A 20,951-nucleotide genomic window follows, 5' to 3' on the forward strand; every position below is an offset into this window, starting at 1 on the left:
AAAAACAATCACCAAGTTATATGTTTCAGAAAGTCTTTGAGTAGCAATGAAATGGTTCCCAGCGCAGTTTGTGCACATGTGGGTAAACACATCCTGAACAAGAGACTCACCATTAAGAAATGTACACAGCCTGGACACCCAACGGACAGGAAAGTGAAGTGGTCCCATTCTGTGAGTTCAAACACAGGTATGGGAGTGCTCCTATCAGACAGTAAGAGGATGTACAAACAGCTCTGTGGGACCTGACTGGGAAGCCCAAAGCTGGGATGGGACAAACATCTCCATCACACATGGTTTGACTTTTGGTCGGTCCTGTGTGGAACCAGAAGCTGGACTTGATGATCCCCATGGGTCCCTTCCAACTCAGTATGTCTACGATTCTATGATACTACAGCCACTGAAACAGCCAAACTGCAGTTGTTGGAAAGTGGCAATGAAATTCTGGCAGCAAACCTCTTTCTGCCAGACTGGAAAGATTTTTTATCACAACGGATATATATTTTAATGTGGCACTAGGGCTTATATTACTTTAAAATAAAAGCTGGTTTTCTTCTTGTGTTTCTATTGCTGTGCTAAGCTCCAAGAAGAGAATGGGTTACGGTTCTGCTCTGTGTCAGCACTCACTCAGGTCTTCTGTTTACCTGGTCATTTACCTTTAGTTTTCTCCAGTTTTCAGTGGTAGCTACACTGAGGTTTCTGCTATGGATGAGATGTTCAAGGGTACCTAAGCACCTTTTTCTATCGGTCATGTGCAAACTTATTCACCTTGTATGACTGATGGTTATCTCAGCTGCGTAGTTCTAACATCATTCACATCAACAGCACAGTGGGTATGACATTAGCAATAAACAGAATTTTGGCAGTAAATGCCTTCTTCTTTCACTGCCAGCATACTTGGGCAAAGAGCTTTGTCAGTCTGTAACCTTTAGCAGTGATAAAAACTTCAGTGTTTGAGTTTCAAAATAAATGTAACAATGACAGGACTACAGAATACTTGAAGAGAAATAAGAAATGGTTCAGCTGCTGAAAAATCTGAAGAAAAATAACAGCAAAATTACTCCAGTCCATGAAAATTACTCCCAAGTTTTTGTCTTCTGCAAAATTACATCAAAACACCATTAACTGTTTAATTTGCTATGGCAGTGTTAAAGTGGTTGATTCCAGAGATTCTTAATTATATATATATATATATGTATATATTGTTTTTTTACTGAAAACCAGATTACCAAATATTTACTGAGACATTTGGCAAATCTTACAGAAATCATGGCATATCTGAAGATATGAACAGTCCTAGATGTGGACATTAAGGATGGCTTAGCTTCTTGGAGTAAATTAAAATTTATAAAGTCTGGAGTAAATTAAGACCACATGTGAGCACAGTTTCATGTACTTTTTCAGCCTATATAGTCATTACCTCGTTAGGCACTGGTTTTCAGCATCAGTTCAAAAAAACCCACCATTTATTTCAGAAAAGTGCATAAATTCAGAAAATTATGTTAACTATTTTGCTTAACTAGCATGTTCTTGTCCTCTTTCCCTAGAATAGGGGTAAGTTAAGAGGCTGATATACAAGCTTGGTACATTTAAGCTGTTTCAAGTTGGGTTTGGGGCTGTGTATTACAAATGTTTGTGGGTCTATACCTTTAATGACATTTAAGCCTTTTAGCCACATTTTACAAATAGGTAGAGGCCTTAAAGGTTATTATGCTCCTGCAAGTTTTGTGAAATGTTGCAGCAGTAGCCCCACTAGGGGACAAGCTGCAGGATGATCTCCCAGCATGTTCCATAGCAATTAATGCACATCGGAAAGATCTCCTACAAATCCTTCAGCTGCAGGGAAAGTAAACAAGCAAACAAACACAATTCAATTGGTGATCATGATCCACCATGAGACACAGATCTGTAGGGAAATCAGGCTTCATTAGTTACACAGCTCCTGAAACTACTGCCTTTTAGGAAAGGCTTAGGAAGCAAAACATAGCACAGTTACACAGGCCAAAGCTACAGATTTACCCAAACACTGCACTGTGGTTTGGAGCAATATTTAGCAGCCAGGAGAGTAAAGCAAACGGGTTTCACCGCTGATGATCTGTGAGCACTGTGCATTTCCATTCGGTTTATTCCTGGCTATGCATCTGCGTGTAGGCAGCTCTGCAAGCAGGCAAGGGACCCCGATGCTTATTTACTCTTGCAGCCTTGATGCTGTTTTTTATTTTTTTTAATTTTGTTTTGTTTTATTTTTTATTTTTTTTTAAAAAAAAAGAAAACAGAAGAGCTGAGGATAACTTGGGTTTTGTTTTCCCTTCTGCCTGTTCTGAGGTGGAGAGGACTGTGGGATGTTTTCAGTCTTGGCACACAACTGCAGAAAAGTCAATCTGTCATGGTTGAGCAGATTTAATATTAGTCATGAGTGAGATCATGATTTGCGTACAGTAAGAGCAGTTATTTATGGTACAGTGAGCGACTGTGAGAGCTTGTGGGAAGCCATGACTAATTGCGTACAGTCACGTCACTGCTAGGGAGGGATGAACTCTCTCTTTTACCAGGGGCCAACACTAATAAGTTAACCTATGGCCTCTCCTCCTCAAATTCCCTCCTCCCTCTTCATGTTCTCAGAAACTTAAAGGAAAAAGTAAATCCCACAAACTTCTGTACTTTGGCACTGGAATAGAAGCATGCAAACAAGTGAAGCTTTTACATAGGTTGACCTCCTGGAGCTAGGTTTGTTCAGTGGACCACAGAGAAATGTACGCCTGAGGCCAACCACTCTCAGCTGAACTGCTCCTGTGAATAAAGGTTTTATAGGGTGTGTCTTTTGATTAGGAAAAAAAAAAAAAAGAGTGAACTGTAGAAAAAGCAGCAAGAGCTCCATTTGACTTGGCTCACACACATGTGGAAGTCAGGCAGCATGTATCAGAATTAATGATTCAGATTACTATGATTTTTGTCATATTTGAATCAGGGTTATGGATGCATATTTTGGAAAATATACATTATTGTTGATTCTTTAAAGTAGAATTTCAAAATTTGCAATAAAAACTGTAGCATTTCCATGTTACCTTTGCTGTGATGGGAAAGGGTGCTATTTCAATGATACACAACTACAGTTCTTATATTTCATAGTATAAATATTTTCCCAGACCATTTTCCCATGTAACTCATTAACATGTAATACATTGCTGTTAATGCAAAACAATGCATAATGGAAGTGGAGGAAGCATTAGAGATCCTTAGTAAAATGCTCCAAAACATGAATCTCTATGAAGTACTAATAAAAATATCTATGTTCTAAATTGTGAAAAGGAAAAAAAATGAAGGATATGATGAGATCAAATAAACAGCGTTGGAAATGAAATTCCGATGCCATTATTCAAAGAAAGTGACAATAACTATGCCAGTTCACAGAGACCACAGTTATTGAAGAGTATAGAAAAAAAATGCCTCAAATGACCGATTTCCTCTGACAAGTTTCTCAGTTCATCTTCTTTCATGCTTGGTTTTCCCTTGCTCAAAATCACACAGCAACTGACCCCCAAACCATGGTCCATGGTCTCTGAGGCCAAGACAAGTGGCTTGTAGCTGGCTTGTGAAACCTATCAGCTGTCTAGAATTTTTAAGGTAAAGTTTGATGTTAAGGGTGTAGAGTGCTCTGCTGTGGTCCACTGGTCGAGAAAATGTAGCTCACCTGCTTTTGAGATCATCATGAGCTTTAGGATCTTTTGGAAAAGTGGTGTGCATGTGCTTATTTCCTACTGGTTTAACATTGAGACTTCAATGGGGACCAGCCACTGACAGGCAGGCTGCACCTCAGGACAGTGCTGGGAGAGAGCCTTGGTTCTACACTACCTTGCAGATTGTCCCCTCAGGATCTCAGGCATGGTATCTTGTGTTTCCAAAGGGAAGTGAGCTCAGCTAATTAGCATCCATCAGCAACAATATGTTCACAACCTCTCTCCTACCTTTTATATGTACTATTATTAGGAAAAAAAAAGTGCTTACATATGAGTAATATCAACTGTTTTTCAACATGTAGTTAGTGTGCTGAGGTGCTGTGTTCTGACAGAGGAAGGCCAATACATTTCATCAGATATTTCTCTCCATTCTGCCCTTAAGGAAAGTTAAATCTCATTACATTGCAATATATGAAAGTGATAGCAGTGTTGATGTGAAAATACCAAGAGACCTTCCAGAACATTATGTTTTAGGGCTGGATAAAATCCTTAGAACAGTATTATACTATAGCTACTTTGCAAAACCAATGTAACACCTATTAGATGAGAGGTAGTTAATGTGGATGCATCTAAAACTATGTGTTTGACTTACCTTGCAATGACAAAGAGGACACAACTGACTCCAAGGCAGGCTAGGAGAACATACATCCAAATATCAGGAGAAAGAGGGTTTAAAAATGAGAAAACACCAGGGTTTGTGCCATTGGGCTTCCGGTACAAGATACTGATTCCCAGCGTCATGAAGGGCTTGGAAAAATCAATTACTTTCTCTCTTACATAGGTAATAGTGAGAGGAGCAACTGCCAGATCAGCTTTCTGAAAACACAAAGGGGAAAATACTCATTCTTTGTCATATTTTCATGCATACACACTACTATTCCTTCAATTTCCTCCCCTGAGTAATAAAGCTAAACCCAAACTGACTATAAATACAAACTGCACAAAAAAACTTAACAGTGCTAGTGTATTACTGGGTACCTGACATCCTTTTTCTGCAGGTGAGGGATGCTTGTGGCTTTTGTGTGTGGAAGGTCTGACCAGATTCAGGGGGCTCAGTCCCTGGGGGGGCTCAGCCCTGTGGGGCTCTGTCCCCAGGGAGGACTACATTCATAGGCCAGAGGCTGCCGCAGGGCAGAGTTGAGTTCTGTCTTTGCATCTGGAGCTTGTAGCCAAGGGGTGACAGGATCCGTGTGAGCTCAGTGCCCACTGCCCCCCCAACACCTGGGCACTGCTAGTTCAGACGTAATGCCGTGACCTCCTACTCTAGCAAGAGGTGGTAAGACAGAGCAGTGGCTCTAAAAAACTGTAGACTAGTGCAAACATTTCATGTGGGCTGGCTTCATATAAAACACTGCAGGTGAAATGAGAATAAAGAGAGAATGATTCAATCTTACATGATCTATGAGCTCTTTGACCATCCCATTCCACTCTCCTTTGTCATTCTGGGCTCCATATTTACCGTCAGAAACTAGTTTGACCTCATAGATGAAGCCCAAAATATTCGACAGCTCCTTTAGCAAATCCAGGCAATAACCCTCGAATCTGTCATTTCCATACAAGGGCTTATCAGACTTCTTGTACATAACATAGGGATCTTCCTATAGAAAAACACAGCAGATGTAGCAACAGAAATGAAGTTTGTTTCAGATTATATCAGTTTCTCTAAATTATGTGAATATTTTATTAATGCATTGCAATTAGTTGGATACCAGTCATTTATGATGTCCATTAAAAGCTGCTCTAGGTGTGTTAACAAATTCACCAGATTAATTAGTGATATCCATAAGGGCCATAATTGTCAGTGGAACAGACCATTCACAGCTCCCGTGGGCTTTAATTAAGGTTGTATTAACAACCTCAAAATCAGTTCCAAGATTTGTACTCTACATTGTCCCACCCTGAGGGACAGGAAGGAGTATTGGAGGAGAAGCCTAAGTACCAGGAAAAGAATCATAAGCAGAACCTAAAATTTTATATTCTACAAGAAATAAATCTGTATTGAAAAAATCTCTAATGTGTAATATAGCTGTGAGCTGAACAGGTACTTACAAGAGAAAATGAAGAACAGCATAGGTAGATTGCAAATTACTTTGCTTTTCTTTTTAAAGGATTTTGTGTAGAAGAAGGTTTGGGCAAGCACATTGCTGCAATTTAGTGCAGCAAAAGACCTCTGGCAACAGAAGAGGAGCGTAGAGGGAGACTTTGGGCTCTTTCCCTTCCCCTGAGGAGTTAGGCAGAATAATTGAAAACAGGAAAAAAAAAAAGGGGGGGAGGGTAGGGGAGGGGGGGAGTGTCATTACTGGCCAAGGAGAACACCTGAGCAAAACAACTGGGTGTACACCCATTTCCACATTTTCTGTTCATCATAGGAAGGACATACTTCAATCTGTCTGTCTATTTGCTGCTTTCTTTCATTCCTCTTCATCTCACTTTCAGTAAACAGAAAAGATGTATAAATAGTGACTACAAAACCGAGCATTTCTGTGTGTTCTTTTGGGAAGAATAGTATGCAGGGTGCACCTCTGAAATTTTGTAGTAAGCTAAAGAGTTTTGGAGACAAAGGTTCCCCAGAGTCTTTCATTGGCAGTGGGGTATTTTGAGTCCACCTTATGGATGGATGAAAACTTATGCTCAGTCTATAACCCCAAATTTGTTTGAAAACAGATTAGTTTACCAAAACTTGTCTTAGTATGGAGGAAAGGAGCAGTGAAGACACATCAGCCATGCCTGGAACCTGCAGCACAGATGGTGACACTGGCTCTGCCCACCGAAACTTACCAAAATGGTTGTGACGATCAGCGTCCTGTTAGCCAAGGAGTCGGTGATGTTGGTTGATCTGTCCTTGTTGCTGTCTGTCATGTTAAGGCCGCTGTAGGAGTTCCAGACACCGATCTACACAGAACAGAGAGGGTGAGAGCCTGCCTGTCTGCAGCACGTTGGCTGGGGGAAATGCAGGGTTTCTCTAAATGCTCACAGCCTGGGAAGTGTGCATTGGCTCTAGTCATCACAAAAAGAGACACCAGAAGTACAAGATGCTAGAGAAGGGAAACAGCTGCAGATCTGAATAAGGCAACGACATCGAATGGTGATTGTCACATTTAGAAAACACAGGGAACGTACTGCTCTTTCAAAAGCAGGCTGAAATTGTTTAGCTGTAAGAGTATACGGCATGTCAATACAGTGGTGTACTAGCCAATTTGCTACAAAAGTGGAATATGTTGACTTCCTTTCCTGCTAAAAAATGTCAAATGTCTATTTTTATGTATTTTTTGCTTTTGTAAATGGTAGAGTTGAAACATACACCTAGACCTCTCTTTTCCAATGCAACAGATTAAAAGCTTGAATAAATATGTTGAAGCAGATTGATGGATGCACTGGCCTTTTGGTTCTGCTGTGCCTTCACCAGGTTTAGCAAAGATTATTCTGTCATTTCTTACTACTATGTATGACAGAGTGAACAAGGTGAAATCATTTCACCTACTGATCAGTATTTGCTCAGTAAATATAAGTGACCAAAGGCAAAACCAATTTTTGATTCTTTTCTAGCTCCAAAGATAGTTAAGAATTGTGACATTTAATGCCAGAAGCCTAAAGGGAAAAGATCTCCATGATTTCAGTGGATCTGGATCTATATCTTATGATGGCAGAAATTATAACCATGGAGTTAATCTATTCAAATAAATATCTACTTAACATAAATGCAGCCTGAAAGCATCTTTTTTTTTTTTTTTTTTTTTTTTTTTTTTTTAATTTGGTTTACATATACTGTGTGGTTGAGGGCTGGTGTGAGAAATCCTCAGGCAAGTAGTTTGCTCAGTTTGGTTTGTATTTTGGACATTTGTGGAGAGCACCAGATGGATGGCTTGGGGAACTGGTATCATCCATCCACAGAACTGTCTGCATTGCTGTGCCACTCTGCCAGCATGTTTCAGCTCTACCTGGGAAGGATCAACTTTCAGATCCTCCCTTCTAGGATTGCCAGCAAAGCTGCCAAGTGAGTCTAAGAAAAAACCTGTTGACTTGTCCTGTGTACTGAAGGTCTGTAACCACCATCAGATGCTCAGTCATCAGATCCATCCAGGACCCTTTTTCTGTGGCTGTTAACTGATGCAGAGACAGACCCACCTTTGTACCAAACCCACCAGATTAATTTGTGTCTGCTGATAGTCATTTCAGGGTAATAACTGTATAATGTCATACAAATTTTGGGTTTGTGTCCATGGGTGCCATTGCTCTTGTGTTTCATATATGTTTTCTCTAAAATATGCTTAATTGGGATAGTTCTGCCATTTTTATTTTATTTTTATTTTTATTTTTTGAAGTGTTTATCAGGCATTCCCTTTGTTTCCAAAATTAGATCAGGTTGAGAAACTGATCTGGAAAGTATACACAGAATAAGATGTTGGATATTATGATAGTCTGTGCCAGGAATATAGTAAATAACCAGTGTCCTTGAATTTGCACCACGGTGGCCGAGTTAATCAAAAGCCGTTCTGCTCGTTGTTACTGACTTGATTCACTTTTATCAGCTGGCAGCAGGGAAAAGGAGAACAACCATGAAGAACATGTAACAACACAGTCACGGGGCATACAAAATACACCAGGAGACCACTCTACATCTGAAGATAAGGATGACACCACAGGTCAACCTTGATTAGAGCAATGGAAGAGGTCGGAGGGGCACTGGAAGAATGAGGCCAAGGTAGTACATCACTATGGTGAATCCAGGAGATTTATTGCAGTTTAGTGACAAGTCTGAGAGGTGTCATATGCCCTTCTCAGCAAGCCTGTTTTTTGAACCAATTGTAATTTGGTTTAAATCAATTCAGCATAACACGAAGTGCCTAGAGTCAAAAGCCAGATCAGTTCAATTGCGTTCTGCACGTCAGGTAGGATGATCTATTCACCAGTAATGAGGGAAATGGAGCCCTTTGTGCCTTTGCCTGATTCACTGATATTAAAACAAGGTTATTAAGTACGTCCTTTATAAGAACAAAAAAAGAGTGCTGTAGGATGCTTTACACTGGTCTACTCTGTAGCATTAAAAAACACAAAACGAGAACCTTTTTAATTGTGTGTGTGGGAGGGGTGGGAAATAATAAGATCTGTGCAAAAGATATACAAAAGTATAATTCTAAGCGCTGTAAGAAATTTTCAACTTGTGAATCCAAAACACCTTCAACATGGTAAATGCAGTTGTTATCTTCTCCTTACAGAATAGCAAGTATGTAGTACAGAAAACTGTGGGTTCTACCTCCAGCAGGGAACAGCACATGGAGCTGGTTGCTGATTCCTACTTTGGTGCCTTATCCACCAGACAGAGAAATCCTATGTTAAAAGAGGACTGAGATTCCTGAGGTGCTTTATAAACAAGCTTAGTTCCAATTTCCATATGTTAGTGAATGACAGCATCCACTTAATCAACTATATTATTTTCTGTAAGGAGCTAATAACACACCTGTCAAAATTGAGTCAACAGTGCTTGAACATTGCCTGCGCACTATATATTCTGGGGTGGGGCCCCCCCCAAAAAGAAAAAAAAAAAAAAGCTTGCACATTAAAACAGTCCTGCTGCTGATGTTCAGACATTTGAAATGGTAAAAATTTACCAGTCCTGGTAAATCTTAGGTGAATCAGGAAGGATAGCAAATGAGAAAAGGAGAGATTTTGCTGCAGCTAGTGTAGCCTGAATTTTTGTAGCCTACTACAAAAATTCACATTCTTGGATAGACTATTGTCTCTAAACTGCAATTTGAGAGTCACCATCAAAACCCAAAGGATGAGTCTGATGACCCAACCCAAAGGTTTTTGCATCACCTGTCTGTGTACAAACCTTCTTCCACACTTTATATAAATGATTAGAAACCTCGCCAGCAGCCTTGGTATAGAGAAAAATAAACAAAGTGCTTTATTAAAAATGAAAAGAGAACCGGTCTGGAGAGCTGTGTGGGAGCAATTGCATTTACAGTCTCAATTAACCTGTCAGCAATTATTATGCAAAGTCAAGCCAGTGTACACAGAGCATGGGACAACACAGCCTCGGGCTGACACGAGCTGGTGATGTTACCCACCTTGGGGATTTTCGGACACCCGCAGCAGCCTCCTCCTGCAATGCCTGTCGGGAGCCTGTTCTGGCTGGCTGAGAGCTGGGGCAAAGCCATCCCACCTCCCTCCAGGACACCCCGAGCACCCTTGTTGTCCAACACGGTCTCTGGCTGGTGGTGCTGGGACATGCTTCCCTGAACTTCCTTAATGAATGTGAACTTTATTTGTCTTTTGTTTGAAAGCAGAACCAGTTTTTGAGATGGCATCATGCAGAACTTAGTATTTTTAAACAAAGATAATGCAACTAATTTAGTCTCCTATTCAGCAAAAACTATGACAAGCAGTTAGGGATGTGAGGGCCAAAGAACTGATCACGTTCAAAAACACGAAGGATTTTTAACATCTCAACTCTTTTTGAGGCTATGACTCAAACATCTGCTTTTCTCTCTCCCTTGTGTCACACCAATAGGTCCAAGTTTTATACATATATGCATACATGTATATAATCTTACCACAATAAGTTACAGTGGCAAGAACAGAAGATAATGTGCACTTAGAATAATTATTGCCATTCAGATAATTATCACCAGTCTCAAATTCCTATCCAATGGCTCAAAATGCAAGATACACATTGTAAAACAATTAATCTTAGTAGCTCTGTTTAAGTAATCTTGACAGTGTATTTTAGCCCTACCACAGGAAATACAAGCTGAGGAGAATGGACTTTCCCATGCCACTGCCAAACCAGCTTCCCATCATTATTTTACAAACGATCTGGTTACCTTTTCTGTTCCTTCTTCCTTAAGACTAATAATGTCCAAATCAAAATCCTTTCGTAAGCCGTCAGTTTTGTTGAAGGTTATGCGCCCTGTCAGGCCATCCCACCGTGCCTGTGTAAACACAAAAACATATCTTTCCATGTAATGGTTAGTAAGAACTACTCTAAAGCCATGACAAATATAGTATTTCAAATTAGCCATAGCATCCAATCACTTCTAAATGCTTTTTAATAAACATGCTGCTTTGTTACTTTGATTAAAAATAGCTTCTTCAATTTTCTTTCACCTAGTTTCTCTTCAATATATTTTATATTTTATAATCAGGCACAAGTTTGTGATAGCTTATATACATTGATTTGTATATGTACTGTATACCGTAGATTAAAAAAATCTACTGAAAAGAAAGAATAAAGTATGTATTACATGTGCTTGATGACAGAGCAGTTTTGCATTGCCTAAGAGTTCACCTAGAAAGTTAGAAATGTTAGAATCTTGGAGTAAAGCAGTCTAAATCTACTAGCCTCTCTGAAATGATCCTGCATATCCCAGCCCGGGATCTATTGTTCTCCATGAGGAAGGGTTAATCAATGGCGATTGCTGCTGAATGGGATCCCCGGGAGGTCTTCCATGAAGGAAGGCTGGTAACCATACCAAATCACCAAAGCTTTCTAAATACTTTAGTTATGCATTTCATAGTCTTGACGTTGTCTCTGCTACTCAGAGGGTCCAGAAACCTAGATTTTTCCAGGAAGAGATAGATGAATGAAGGGCTTTTGTCATTGTTGTTTGGCTTCTTGGACAAGTTATGGTTAAATCTCCCCCATCATCAGTGGACTCGTAATATCCTTGGACTGCTGAGTTGTTTCACTAATCCCTACTGAGTTTGCATCACTAACGAAGAAGGCCCAAGTTCCCAAGTAAGCAAATGAGGCGTATCATTTCTAATAGGAATGCTGCCACTGCCTGTGCTCACAGATGCTGATGGCATGAAGAGGATGGAGCTAAAAGCAGGCTTTCAGGAAAAAAATCGCACAGTCACAAAGAGCTAATAAACACTTTTTAGTGTAACATACATAGAAGTCTAATGTGAAGTCTTATGAGCCTATCTGAAGTATAGCATAGGATTTGCATATGCCTAGTGTTGGTCCAGACACCATTTTACTATTCTATCATAACAGAGTGAATTTATATTTTCCTTATTTTAAATATTAGCATCAGGAGTAAATTGAAGTGGTAGACTTTGTACTTCAGCTTGTAAAGCTATGATGATTCCCTGTGCTGTGGAATGCTTCTTCAGTGTAGCAGGATCGATGTCCAGAACTAACTTCTGCAATTGAAGTTTTCTGTTATCTTGTAGGCTTCCCAGCAAGCTCACTTTCTTTTAAGTGAGATCTATCTGTCTCTCACATAGTCCCCCTTTTTCCCCAGAGCTGATGCTTATCTACAAAGGAAAGAAAGTGATGGATTTCAAACTCAAGATTATTTTTATAATCTATTTTTGGGAACTCCTATGTTAGATTAAATTCCTCAAAGGTAAAAGAAAAGCTGATAATAAATGATGACATAATTTCTTCATGTGTGTCAACTATATAATTCTTAAATTACAAGTTTTTCCACTGCATATTGTTATTTGCTTCATTTAATTTGTTACAGAGAGGTGACATAAGGAAAGATGCAATAAAAATCATCAGATTTACAGAGCAGCGTCTCCTCTTCTTGTTAAATCTAAATTCTAGTTCTGTCTGTAAGATTTAATCTCAGAGGCTGAAGCACTATATGTACTTGTCTCAGACAACTCTTGAATCTAGATGAATCTAGAATTTTGAGCAAATATGTAGGATTTCTAAATGTGGTTAAGTAATGTAAGAGTACAAAACCACGAGGGGAATTAACTTTCTATGAGACTTTCCACCCTAATGACATGGGAACATGAAAATCTCAGCTATAAGCAGTGAAACACTTGTGGATTATGTATGCTGTTATGATAAAGATAGCAGGAGGGTAGACATAGGAATGCATTTTGTTATATAATAACCCTTCTCCACTCTTTATTACTCTGACATGGCCCTCATCTCCTATTTGTAAAGATGAAATATATTTTAAAATATGATCTTTAGTGATCAATTCCTCCTTGGACGGCAATTTCCTTCTGTGAAATGCTCACACTTATTGATTACATATCAGATGCTCTGCTTCTCTGCTAACGTGATATGATCTTGAATAAAGGAATAAAGGAGCTAATGCATTATGTTTGGAAATTGTATCATACGTCTAAATCTCAGTTCTGTATGGTGAAATGCGACTTTTGAAAAAGGTGTTGGTGTTTTTACATATTTCTACCCACGTATAAAACAAATGGAATCAAAAGATATTACAAGCTGTATAGAGGTATGCTTAAATCTCAAGGTAGTAGGTAAGTGCATATAGACTTTGTCTACCTTAAGTGCCAGTTAGGTCATTAAATAATGACACAAATGTGACCTAAATTATAAACAGGAGTCAGCAAGTGTTTCTCAGAAGAGTTAATCTTCAATATTGAAGGTGTTCTTCAGACCCTGTTTGTGAGACACAGGCCTCAAATAGCATTTAAATTCTATTCTTTTTAAAAAGTATTTATTTTATTTATTCTAAATAAAAGCAAGATATTTGGCTTTGAGTCCATTCAGCATAATTTAGTTTCAGACTTTGAGACAGCTGTGGTGCCTCTATGTACAACATGTCCAGATAGATAGGTGATGTTTCTTCTCTGACCAGAAAACCGTTTTCTCCAAGAGCTGCTGGGGAGGATGAGCTAAGAACTTGCAGTAGATTCTAGGCCTTCTGCAGTCTATGACAAAACTTCCCAGCTGTTAATATGGTTTGCCTCCTATAGCACACTTGCCCGATGTATGCAAAGGAACTGAAATGTATCATTGCTAGGAAAATATATCTGTATGCCACTTCTAGGTGCCTGTCAGGTAGATTGAGGATATGAGTGCCTATTAGTCATCATGTTCTGGCAAACAGAATGAGCAGCAGTTGCACAGTTCTCAGATGCAATTAATGACCAGAAATGAAGCAGAACTTTCTGAATAGTCAGAAACCACATGACTGTTGAACACAGCAATGAGAATTCATACTTTTATATGCAAGATTTATAGCAATTTTAATGTTTCTAGTGCCACTCTGTGTTAAATGTTACAGGATATAATAAAAATTGAATCGGAACCTAATCATGTTATTCATCAAAAGAAATTGCTTTTTTGCACTCTGTCCTTGCTTTAATATTGGAGGAACTAAGGGCACAATTTGATACCCTTACAGAGAGAATGTATTTTGGTTTTGTTGGTATAATTTTGAGTATACCCTGCAGCTTAATTAAAAAATGTGATTTTCAGTAGCTTTCATTTGTAACATCCTTTTGCTTGTCTTTATCCTGCTTTGTAAAGGTTGCAGGCTGCCTCTGACAAGAGAATGGTGATGAGATGCTGCTCGTTCAGCAGTTTGGTTTGCAGGAGTAGAGTAGTACAGTGTTTAGCTGAGATTTAAAATAAGACTTCTCTGTCTTCGATACTGTATTTTATCTGATAATTATAATTCCTACTGCTGAGATGTAAATATTTGATGACTTCTTCCTGCTTATTCAACAAAATGGGGAATTAATCCAATATGCTAGTTTCAACTATCCATTGAGAACCAAATTTTATGGGACCTTCAGCTATTCAGACACTTTCTTTCTAAACAATGAAAAAGCAGTAGATAGAAGAGATTACAGGTAAATCTTCAGTCCTCTCTGAAGGCTGTCAGGTACCTGATATAGCAAAAATACACAAAGAAACCTAATTAAAACTATGGAACTTTCTATTCCTATTTATTTACTTTAAAAGATTAAGATTGGAGGTAAACTACTAAACGATATCTGGGTTAAGTGTACAAATCACATTATTGGTTTCTATATAAATATACAGATGGAAAATTATAATAACTGTAGAATGAAGCTGAATCAGCTTCTAAGACCAAACACTCCAGAATCTTGCTATTTATTCACACTACCATCATATGGTCTTTATATCAATTTCCCCTTCATCATCTTGAGTTGATGACTATATCAGCCTTAGTTTCAGCCAAGGCCAATCAACAGCTCAATCACAAAATCAATTATTTCAGCTACAGCCAAACTTGCTAATGTAAAAGAACAGGTACATTTCAGGTTTTGCTACTTTTGTCTCTAGCAGACCTCACAGATTTGCAGTAGCAAGATATAATTAGATGAGTAAATCATAATGCATAGTGTGCATAATGCATAGACTGAATAAATATCCAGCTTTATGATATAGCCATAATGGGACATCGCTAATTTTTTATAGCAGATACTGTATTGCAGTACTGCACACAATAAATATCAATCTTTCTCAGACAAATTGATTGCCTTTTCATTATCTATTTGTTTTTTCCTACTCAATAGATGTTTATCCAAATATTTTAGTTAACTATTTTTCTGTCTATGGCATATTTACTCTTTCCAAGTCCAGTGTTGAAATAATAGCTACTCGTTAATTATGTTTCAGATTAGATAATTTTGATTTTTTTCAAGGTCTTTTTAAAGTGTTCAAAGCATCCTGATAATACAAAAATGCAAAAGCATGATGATATTGTTTTAACTTTTTAAACTATTATGTTTAATAATGTGCATCCTTTTTTCCTTTCTATTAATAATCCACATATTCCAATAACCTGTGAAATAAAAGTTTTTCTGAACCTGTTCTTTTGTAATTAATCAATCAATCTCTTTTGAGTTTCAGACTCAAGTTCTAACCTTTTAATATTATTTATTTTCAAGTTTAAATACTCAAACTGTTCAGAAAATAAGATTCCCTCCCCATTTCAAAGATATGTTTGGAACTAATGTTAGAAGGAAGTATCTGAGACACATGTATGCACCCCATAAATGCAAATAAAACCGTGATTATATCACTTACAAAATATGTGAACGTAATATATGTACAATAAATTGTATAAGGAGAAACAATTATAACTTAAATTTTGAACTATTAGAACTAATGAACGAAAAGCTATTTTAGCACTGTAGTACTGCAGAAAATTATCTGTTCTGTTTTTCAGCTCCAAAAAACCTACATAATTCCAGGCTCAATGTTGCCTTTGTGCAAAATATTCTGACACTTTACATCTGCCACTGAAACCTGAATTATTGATTAATATGAAATTATATTAAATATATGATAAATAACATCTTACGTGAACACTATCTTTGGATACAAATGTGGTGCTAAATGACAGCCTTTTTCATTCAAAAGACTTACTGATTCATCCAGGCACATAAAAAGACTACTTTTTATTTCTCAAGTATTTTATTATTTCTCAAGTAATTGACTTGAGAAATTCCCGCAGTAAACAACGAACCATATTTAGGTATTTATTATCCAAAACAGCCTCCGTATTCTCTCTCTCCTCTTGCTGTTCATGTGTAACAAGTTTTTTGAAACCTTATCTTAAATGCATGCAATCAGTAGAGTTTTTCTATGCATTTAATGGGAGCTTGGAACAGGAATTGATTAGTTGGACTCTTTAGTATCAGAGAAGTACATTCAGAAGCCAGAGTGAAGTCCAGTAAAAGATATGGATATTACCCTATCTACTCAGTTTTGTCAGTGGAATTACCTTGACCCTTGGTTGGTAGCATTCCCACCCATCTTAAAGGTAACCTACGAAGGCAAATAATAGAACTGCATTTTTATGCTGAATATATAGTCCAAGAATACTTGTATTTTTATAAATTTTGGCATTGTTTGGTGTATATTTATTATTATAAGTTTCTAGGCAAAAATTAATATCTGTTACTAATCTAATGCACATTTCTAAATAACGGCAGTTATGAAGTAGAAGTTACTAGCTGAATTCACTATCATGTAATTGTTTAGAAAACAATAACAACTTACTGGCAATCATCTGGCCTGGAATTCAGGAAGAGAATATATTTGTTTTCAACTCTACAAATTATGTTTACTCATTTACCTTTGCAAAGTGGCAGAGACGTGCTAGCAACTTAGTCTTTTTGGACCTATACATACTCCAGAATAACTGTGTAAGGTGTTTGGACTAAAATTCAGAAATTCTTTTCAGTTCTGTGCTGGTGTACCAAAATGAGGCTCTTGAAAGCAAATCAGTTCTGTGTTGAAGAGACACAGAACTTTATATTATATTATAATTTCCTTTAGCCACCATCTCACTAGAACATTTTACCTCAGATAAACATTATCAAAGTATAGTGAATGAGGGTGAAGCAGCCTCTGTATGTAGTGACACCATGCCATTTCAGGTACAACATCCTTCAGCTTTTAACAACAGGTAGCAGATAAGTACGTACAGGGATCTCAAAGACATGTCAACATTGCTGGAGTGATAGACTTGTGCGTGGTCAGTATTACTTGTTTATAAAGAAAGTGAATGACTGCTTTAGCTATGAACTGCTAATCCAAAATGTCTGATGAGGACTATTGTGCTAACTGCCATCCAAATGCAGAGGTGGATGATGGTGTCTCTTCCAATGGGTCTTAGACTTATTAAAAAAGTGGATTCTGATCATTACAGAATCGTTATTGATGACTAATGCACATATACATAGGATATGAATTGTGTTGCTTGATGGCAAGAGGCGAGGAAGTGAGTTGAGCTCCTTTTCTCATGTTTTTTCCCTACTTTAAACTTACGCTTCTGGACTACAAAATCAGATATCTGAAAAATTTGTAAAACAGTAGATTTAAGTACATCTAAATTGTGGCCATGTACTGACAATACTACAGCTCACTTTTCTACAACTAAATCTTCCAACTCAGTAAATAATATAGCCACCATGTCCTAATCAAAATGCTAATGACAAGGAAAAAATTCCTTTAACTCTCTTGTTGTTTCTTTCCTTTTGGAGGAGGAAGCTTCTGTTTTATTAGAATTGCAGAGACAGTTGATAGATTTAAGAGATTGTGCTATTGCTGCTAGTTACAGTGGAAATCATAAAAAATGTGCTCTGAGCTACACATCAACTTATCAGCTCTTACAATTAATCCTCTTATTAAAAGATTCTCAAGGATTAAGGAATATAGTGAGTTAGTGTATGACATTCCATTATCCCAGTCCAAATCCACCATAACAGATGTAATAAAAGGAGTTTCAGCATTCACCATTACAGGGTTTTATCTGCCCCACTGAAAATCATGATGTTTCTTAGTCTCTTTACTCCAAGACTGATATAATCCTGGGCTTCTAATAAACACCACTGATGAAAAGCAGGAGGTGTAGGGAAGCTTGTTCTTAGGAAGGAGTTTAGGCAGCTATTGTAAGACTGACTACATCCCTGTCTTGAAACAGGAAAGAGAAATATTGGGTGAATAGAGAAGGGGGATTTCTTAGGGAATAAAGGCTTTTCTGTGAACTGCTCAAGAGTGCTTGTTCCCAGAGCAGTGGTTGAGCTTAACGACTTTCAGGTAATCACACTAAAGGCTTTTGGTGTTAAAAATGTGATAAATAAACCCTGAATACTTGAAGATGACAGTTCAGGTGGATTCATTTCAGGGCGTATGTTTGAAACACCTTTGAGTTCCTTTAAAGCTTACACTTACCAGATTGCTTTATAATAGCAGAGGTGAGGGAGTGGTGTTGAATGATCAGAAGGAAAGGTTAAACGTTGTCATGTATTCTTCCTAGCAGGAGCAGTGTGTATTTTACGCTACACAAATGTGACTGCTACTGAAGTGGCTGGCTGGGGTTATTGTTGGTTATGAACTTGGAAAACAACTTTACACTATTCTGTTAATAACAGAGAATGGGGAATGGGACTGCATTGTAATAGATACTGCTCGTATAGGAAAGACAGTATAGAGACATTATGTTCCAGATAGCTGACAGACTAAATACATTAACTACACAAGAGATGTCATCCACCTTTTACAGAGTAGAATCATAGCATTTCCAGCTACAGGGCTTCTTCACCTAGATTTCAGGCCTTGTCGCTTTTGTTTTGGAATGAGGTGATAGCTACAAGTGCAGATAGTGAACAGCCTAATGATGTCAGCCTACAAAGCAGTGAATTGCTTTGCCCTCTCAGGAAATGGAGGTATGGTTTTGGAGCTGGCCAGAAAAGATTTGCTCATGGTTGCAGAGGCCACAGCAGAGCCAGGAAACAAAGCCAGAACTTCAGTGTTCCCACTCAGCATCTTGTGCGGGGAACATCCTCCCTGACTGCACTGTTGTCCTATTACAGTGACATTGATCCACTGGACTACAGAGATGACAAGGAACCCATGGGGACTTCATGTGGTGCAAACCCCTGTATCATTTCCACCTGGGATTACAGCGCACAAGTGCTGGGAAATAGGTGAATGAGTGAGTAGGAGGCTGCGTGATTGAGGAACAGGTCATTTTAATGAGAGTACACCGCTCCAAAATCTAAACCACCTGCATTTAACAGTTTTCTTGTAAAGTCATTGGAGGAAAGACTGTGCATAGTGAATTGCTCAATGGTGGCATGGCTAGGGTTTCTGGGAGCTTCTCCAATAACAAATAATTATAATCAAGTTTAGGCCATGCACTAACACTTAAATGGAAATATATCAGTGTGGAATAAATTAAGTGTATTTTCAGTAGGCTAGAGCATATAAAATATGTTCTGAAAAAAATATTTTTGTGTAGCAAATATATAAATACACCTCATATTCAGATAAAAATACTTTGTATGAATTCTTTCTTACAGTTTTTAAACAAACCTACTTTCTACATAATATTTGACAAAGTAAAAATTGAATGGAAGAGAGTATACATAATCTTTTTGTCAGATTTCTTATTTTCATTCTAAACATTGCAGTATCAGAGCTTTGCTGATAATTTTTATCTATTCAATATGTATTTATTCTTACTATGCAAGTTGTAGGATCATTATTTTACTATTTATGTGTGTACAGATCACTGCATAAATTTTAAACTTGAAATTTGATTTCAGAATATGAATCTCTGTTGGCATTAATCTCAGCCATACATTATCTTCATGGAAAGCTGACCTTTATTTTCTCATAAATCATCATGGGATGAAAGTCTAGCAGTCGTTTTGTTTGCTCTTTCAATTAAGAATTTCCAGTTCAAAGTAACAGACAGCAATAGGCTTATATCAGAAATGCATACCTTAATTTATGGGCAAGAAGTAAGTTTTTAAAAAGTAAACAAAAGAAAAATATTTATTTTAATGAGAGTGGATCAAATCCTAACACCAAATTATCTTGTGTCCTGCTAAACTAAATAAATGTTTTTCTTTGGATTAACTAAATATTGGAGCATCAGAGCCCAGAGAAAACTGATATCCATATGTTACAGATGATATATTTTACCTTAACACTGAAACGCAATGAAAAAGATGCAACACAACAGATACTATTTTATGTTTTGGAGTTGAAATATTGTTCTTTCCTAAGTCATGTGAACAGAGATTTCTGTGCATCAGAAAGGTCAGTCTTGACCTTTCTGATGCACAGAACTGACCTTTCTTCAGGGAATAGGACTGACCTTTCTTCAGGGAATAGGGGAGATGTTGGGTTCTTGGGTCTCCTAATACCCACAGTCTTGTGGTGCCTGACTATAGATTTTTAGCATCATGAAAATGCTCCCACATGTTGACTTTCATAGCCATAAATGATTATTAAAAAAAAAAAAAAAAAAAAAAAAAAAAGGCAGTATTTCAGTATTTTCTTCTTTTGTAAAATGTTTTGTGTTTCTTTGTTTGGAGACGCTGCAAATTTTAGCCAAAAATAATGATGAATATCTCCCCAAAGGGATTACTTTCCTTTCTGTCTTATTTTAAAGTCATACTATTTCTGTAATGAAAAATCTTCAATTTCTTTTTCCAATGATTTTTAACATTTATTTTAGATTTAGTTAGTTATTATCAAGAATTCCCTGAAAATTACATCCTGTGATTTGATATCAATTAATCAAGACTCTGACTGTTCCTGTCCTCTCAAAATGCTGGTCAGCTCATCAGACTTGGGCAAAATCAATCTGCATGTGATGGTGCCATCTTCAATTCACTCAGTTTTGGCTTCAGTTCCCTCTGTATAAGCTTCCAAGAAAATATAGTAGTCCTGAGGATGTTTCCTTCCTCCTTACCAAGAGAAAAACAAACTAACAAGATATCATCTGCACTGGTGTGTCAGAATGAGTGCACCGTTGCCTCATAGTGCACAGTTGTCATCCATCTATAGTGCTGGGTAAACATTGAAGAGTCCAGAGATCTCAAGGAGATAAACTTTCAAACATCAATGTGCTGACAAAAAACACAGTATCTCAGACCTGCAAAACTGCACTAAAAATGTGAGAAAACAGGCTTATTCCTGCTTTTTTTTTGGTTGTAGAT

The 20,951-nt window shown here is 37.6% G+C and overlaps 1 protein-coding gene across 3 annotated transcripts in view; it reads right to left on the reverse strand.

The window, feature by feature from the left end:
* GRIK1 (glutamate ionotropic receptor kainate type subunit 1) overlaps positions 1–20,951 on the reverse strand; it is a 164,970-nt gene that overhangs the window by 27,522 nt on the left and 116,497 nt on the right. For 2 of the 3 annotated variants that reach the window (XM_035315583.1, XM_035315584.1), the window contains exons 8-12: positions 10,562–10,669; positions 9,568–9,612; positions 6,513–6,626; positions 5,129–5,332; positions 4,327–4,550 (exon numbers count right to left, since the gene is read on the reverse strand). In XM_035315583.1, the coding sequence (XP_035171474.1) occupies positions 4,327–4,550; positions 5,129–5,332; positions 6,513–6,626; positions 9,568–9,612; positions 10,562–10,669 (695 nt within the window). The remainder of the gene's footprint in view (positions 1–4,326; positions 4,551–5,128; positions 5,333–6,512; positions 6,627–9,567; positions 9,613–10,561; positions 10,670–20,951) is intronic. The other variant, XM_035315585.1, reaches the window with a different exon arrangement.

The sequence above is a fragment of the Oxyura jamaicensis genome, chromosome 1, assembly GCF_011077185.1.
Source record: "Oxyura jamaicensis isolate SHBP4307 breed ruddy duck chromosome 1, BPBGC_Ojam_1.0, whole genome shotgun sequence".
Lineage (NCBI taxonomy): Eukaryota > Metazoa > Chordata > Aves > Anseriformes > Anatidae > Oxyura > Oxyura jamaicensis.